This window comes from Haliotis rubra, unplaced genomic scaffold (assembly GCF_003918875.1).
Source record: "Haliotis rubra isolate DU_JTF1 unplaced genomic scaffold, ASM391887v1 Scf131, whole genome shotgun sequence".
NCBI classification, from domain to species: domain Eukaryota; kingdom Metazoa; phylum Mollusca; class Gastropoda; order Lepetellida; family Haliotidae; genus Haliotis; species Haliotis rubra.
The window spans coordinates 1,351,893-1,357,892 of record NW_025765237.1 but is presented as its reverse complement, the minus strand read 5'-3'; the positions used below and the strand labels follow the sequence as shown (position 1 = coordinate 1,357,892).

The 6,000-nt window shown below is 43.4% G+C and overlaps 1 protein-coding gene across 1 annotated transcript; it reads right to left on the bottom strand.

The window, feature by feature from the left end:
- Positions 1–255: 255 nt before the first annotated feature.
- On the bottom strand, positions 256–4,171 carry LOC124267452 (neuronal acetylcholine receptor subunit alpha-5-like). Its single transcript, XM_046702374.1, has 3 exons — positions 4,089–4,171; positions 1,994–2,550; positions 256–506 (listed from the first exon to the last, which is right to left on the bottom strand). Exons 1-3 carry the CDS (start codon positions 4,169–4,171, stop codon positions 256–258), a joined length of 891 nt encoding a protein of 296 aa, XP_046558330.1.
- Positions 4,172–6,000: the final 1,829 nt, after the last annotated feature.

Below are 6,000 nucleotides of genomic sequence, written 5' to 3'. Positions count from 1 at the left end.
GCACTTCACTATTTGCCACAGACTGTATGAGATCGGCAATGTACATATTCCATTGGAATGGTCATGTAACTTTTGCTCTTGGAGTTCCGGGTCGGTGGGACAGCCTAGTGGTTTAAGCGTTTGCTCGTCACGCAGAAGTTCCGAGTTCGATTCCCCACATGGGTACAATGTGTGAAGCCTATTCCTGATGTCCCCCGCCGAGATATTGCTGGAATATTGCTAAAAGCGGCGTGAAACCCAACTCACTCACTCACTCTAGGAGACTCGTGGAAGTTGTGACACCACCGAATCCGCGTCCCCAAGTCTTGTAGAGTATAATGCCACTAGAACAATGTTGACGAGAGCCGACACGGTAGACAGAACCAAGTCAATGGCAGGCAGGGAGGTACAGCTGCTGGGCTTGCCCTTGTCTTCCGTAGCCTCCTTGTACTTGTGGACGCTAAGCAGGATCACGCTCACCACAATCACGCTCAGCCCGTGGGTTACCACGGACACCATGTAGTTCCCTGAAACAAGTCAATATCAGCAGTATTCTCTATCAACGATGGGAATAACTATTGGTTTTGGTCGGTATTCAGAAACATTACAAAAAAGAGACTTCAGACCCATCATTGATGTTTACATAAATATTCATTTTATAGTGAGTGATTGAGTTTAGTTTTACGCCGCACTCAGCAATATACCAACTATATGGCGGCGGTCTGTAAATGATCGAGCCTGGACCAGACGATCCAGTGATCAACAACATGAGCGTCGATCTACGCATTTGGGAACCGATGACATGTGTCACCCACGTCAGCGAGCCTGACCACCCGATCCCGTTAGTCGCCTCTTACTACAAACATGGGTTACTGAAGATCAATTCTAACCCGGATCTTCTCGGGTCATTCATTTTATAGAGATGTGTGGTCGAGGTGGGTTAAAGCGCTCGCTCGACAAGACTCAAACCCGGGTTCCATTCCCCTACATTTCCTCGTAATGGTTTCCTATTCTAGACATTAAATACGGGGTATTTCTCAGGGACACATGTCCGCGTGTTTGCATGTCCAGGTGTGACGGTAACAAATGGTACCTTATCACTAATATATTACACTCAAAATAATTCTGAACCACTCTGTCAGTACTTGAGATAATCATGAAATGGCAGGTTAACCATAATAATATGAAACGATCGGGATGTCCTTATCTTCGTTTGAGTAGTATAATGATACTCAAGTAACCAAATGCTACCAAAGCAGGTTCGCAAGATGACTATATGTCATTTCATACTGGTGATATTCATCGTTTGTTCCACCGTAGGTTAAGATAGAGAAGCATGTACGAGTGCCTTCGTTGGGTTTAACGCCGAATTGAATAGTTTTTCAGTCTACCCCGTTCGGTTTAACGACACAGATGAAGGCTTGTAATCAATCAAGTGTGGGCCAGGCACTCCAGTGATCGATGTTGTGAGCACTATTCCGTGCCCCCGAGTACCATGACATGTCACGAACCATGTCAGCAAACCTGTTCAAGCTCCCGGAATCCCCAGGGATACCCATGGTCACGATCAAAAGTAAACCACGTTCAGCAGATCCTGTTACCGTGAAGGAGACAACTCCTCACAGAAAATAGCGCGTTGTACTAGCAGTACCTGCCCTTTATCCGTATGCATTGTCTATAAATGATAAATCTAAGTTTTAGATACGATATAGTATTATAGAGAGTGAGTGAGTTAAGTTTTACGCCGCACTCCGCAATATCCCAGCTATATGGCGGCGGTCTGTAAATAATCGAGTCTGGACAAGACAATCCAGTGATCAACAGCATGAGCATCGATCTGCGCAATTGGGAACCGATGACATGTGTCAACCAAGTCAGCGAAACTGACCACCCGATCCCGTTAGTCGCCTCTTACGACAAGCATAGTCGCCTTTTATGGCAAGCACATGGGTTGCTGAAGACCTATTCTATCCCGGATCTTCACGGGTCGACATAGTATTATAAGGGACCTTACCCAAGTGGAAGTCATCCGAACTTGAAACTGGAGGCAGTATGCTGAACAGAAGGAACAGAAACACACTGAGGGACACCAGCATTGCCAAGGAATACAACAACTTGTCTGCTCTTGTGAATGGTATAAGAAACACCCCACTCAACAGGAACGAGAGGAAACAGAACGGCACCAGCATCAGTAAGGTATAGAACGGTCTCTGACGCTGAAACACGAAGGTGTAAGTCAGGCTGGAGTAGTTGAAGCCAAAACCCCCTTCCACACTGTGAGACTTGACCGACAGGTAGTCCTCCATGATGTGCCACTGTCGGTCTCCAGAGTACAGAGCCAGGGAAACATCCTTGTCACGTGACTTGACACTTCTCAACGTGACATCCGAAGTTGGGTGGACCCAGCTCCCGAGTTCCACATAGCAGATCTGAATATCGTATGGGAAATATCGAATGTCGAACCCACATGCTGTACTAGGGGCCACTCGTGGTATCCATATTACTGTTCCGTCCTTTAACACTTTGAGGGGCACACTGTCTCCCTGAAGAACACTTGCTGACCTGCCGATCCTATGTGTGGGGAGAAGAATGTTATCTTATATTCATGATTTAACATATTCCGTTTGATATTATAAGGAGGCAGGTCTTAGTTTAGTAAAGGAGAGCAGGGGCCAGTTCTACAATACGACACACGACAAAGTTCAGTTAAAGTACTGGGGATCTCCTGAGCACTAAGACTACACAAAAAGTAGACAGTCATATGTTTTTTACACACTTAGACATTTGTTTTGAGGGCTTACAGGTGCTATCTAGATGGACCAGTGGTTTTGTATAAGACGGTGTTGAGTATATACCTGACGTGATGAAAGAGTGAGTGAGTGAGTATGGTTTGACGCCGCTTTTAGCAATATTCCAGCAATATCACGGCGGGGGACTTCAGAAATGGGCTTCACACATTGTACCCATGTGGGGAATCGAACCCGGGCCTTCAGCGTGACGAGCGAACGCTTTAACCACTAGGCTACCCCATCGCACCCGTGATGAAAGAAATACAACAGTATGCATATGCAAGGCTAGGATCTACAACAGAATGTTTGTTTGGGGAGTCAATAGTATTTGTACGGTAAAGTGTCCCAGGTTACAATTTAGACCGTCTGAGTGAGTTGAAGGTTTAAGTCACATAGGCAATCTTTCAGCCATATCGTGACGACAAAAGTTATGTGCTAAGAATAAATTTATTTAATATACTATTTTATAACCTGCCAGCGAAGGACAGTATAACGACTAGATTATCTTAAATCAATTAAAACTAGTTCGAGTTCAGTGTATATACCGTTTGAGAGGAAGCCATGTAACGGCTCGGCAAGCCAGCTGATGGCATGTTATCGTACGGTGCGGATGCCGGCGTGCGGCGGGAATCGTTGCTCATTATTATAATCATAGGATTAACGCTGTCAAACAGCCGAGTGCTGCGTAACCAAGGAAACAACACTACTTTGGTCAGGATGTTTTTCTGGGATTGTTAATATATGATTAGCTATTTTGTAAATTTGTATGTATTATCTACACACCATGGAAGTGAGTGAGTGAGTGAGTGAGTTTAGTTTTACGCCGCACTCAGCAATATTCCAGCTATATGGCGGCGGTCTGTAAATAATCGAGTCTGGACCAGACAATCCAGTGATCAACAGCATGAGCATCGATCTGCGCAATTGGGAACCGATGAAATGTGTCAACCAAGTCAGCGAGCCTGACCACCCGATCCCGTTAGTCGCCTCTTACGACAAGCAAAGTCGCCTTTTATGGCAAGCATGGGTTGCTGAAGACTTATTCTACCCCGGATCTTCACGGGTCCACCATGGAAGTATGAACATCATGCATTTACAAAAGTGACATGGCCATTCAGCGCGCATATTACTTATAACAAATGTACACACGACATAGTTGTTTGTTCAGTGTACGAAGCCACAAGCGTATAATACAAAACAATAAACAAAGCACAAGGAGATCATAGTCCATGTTTAAGAAAATTCCAACTGCGTATTGTATGGTTTAATTAAATACCAAATAGTTATCTTTTATGGACGCTTCCCACAATAACGACTTACGCATTGTTGATGACAAGTGGCGGAGTCCAGACTTCGTGTGCGTAAAACACCATGTGATCCTCGGTACCGTTAACTCGCTTCATGCGTTTGTCAGACCAACTCTGGAAACAAACATCGGAGTAACTCGTTACAATGTATTGCACGTGAACTGCCGGGGGTATCATGGGGATAACTTGTCAGTCTCCAGCAGGCAGTACTCGGTGTGACTGGCAACTGAACTGATCCGGTGAATAGTGTACGTATCACATTCATTTATTTATATAATAAGAATATATATAGTGTGTACTAGTGAGGGTTAATACCGGGTATATTGTGCTAAAACAGCTAGACATGGTAGCTAGAGTATAGAAGGCATTACTGACAGGTTTCACAATCAATAAGTCAGAGCTTGACCACTAGCTATTACGTCAGTCAACTCACTCATACATTAGCTGGGCCTTGTGGTTAAAGCGTTCGCTCGTCGAAGTCCCGGGTTCGATTCTCCACATGGGTATAATGTGTGAAACCCATGTTAGCGTCCCCTGCTGTGATATTGCTGGAATATTGCTAAACGCAGCATAAAACTAAACTCACTCACTCATACATTAGCCACAGTTTGATGACAAGTCGCATTCAGAACAGTCACCGTGAAGGTTTGTTTGTTCGCATGTGTTTTAATGCCACACTCCAATATTCCAGTCATAAGACAGCAGTCTGCAAATACCCCACTCTGGACCAAACCAAACAGTGACTGAGCAATGGGTTACACAGTATAGTATACAAAGACATGCGCCAACCAAGTCAGCGAGTCCGAGGAGACCAGATTTATAGCGTGCTCAAGCGAGGACTTGGTTGTGGCGCAAACCCGCCTTCACAATACCAATCACTGGATTGTTTGGTCCAGCCTAGACCATTGACAGACTGTCGTCAATACACACACACACACACACACAATGGCCGAGCTTCATTCCAGTAGGTAATCTTTGCTATTTCGATTCGAGCAAGTTCTAACACAATATGTTACAGAATGATAATGCATGTCATGATGATATTTATCCATCAGTTTCTCACATGATAGTGATTACAACAAAACTATAGTCTGTTTGCAGTGAAAACGTACCGATGAATTTCACTTCAAACAAAAAAGTAAATCAAATCAGGTGAAATGAAGATTGCGAATCCTCATAATTTTACCTTGCCAAATGAACATTTAAATCTCAGAATTTTATTTAACTTAGGATAAAAGTTGTTTAATAAACGATCATAGATTCAAATCGCTATTATTGGTTTGTATTACAAGGAGGTAAGCGCAGTAGATGGAACAGTGAAACAAAGAACGTGCTGTACGTAATGAGCGTTAACTTAAACCAATACTACTAGTTCTCGGTGTTTCATCTACTGCGCTTACCCCCTTGTAATACAAACCAATAATAGCGATTTGAAACTAATTTATGATTGTTTGTTTAACAACTTTTATCCTAAGTTGAATAAAATTCTGAGATTTATATGTTCATTTGGCAAGGTAAAATTATAAGGATTCGCAATCTTTATTTCACTTGATTTGATTTACTTTTTTGTTTGAAGTGAAATTCATTGGTACGTTTTCACTGCAAACAGACTATAGGCCCCATTTGGATCGCTGTTAACAGTATATCGTCACATCACTGTCTCTTAGATAGTGTTATAGGAAAACATGACTGACCACTTCCGTGAAACCCACGAGTATGGGTACATGCTGACAAACCTAAAACAACTCGGGTGGACCAGGATTCGAACCCACGAGCACGCCCCGCCAAAGTATCTGTAGTCGTGGTACTATGTATCTGACGTTTAGGTATAGTTCTGGCAAATTCCCACTATTCATAAGGATAATGATACACGTTATATACACATACTGGTTGGCTATTTAAATCTGGCATCTTTTGCAATTTTT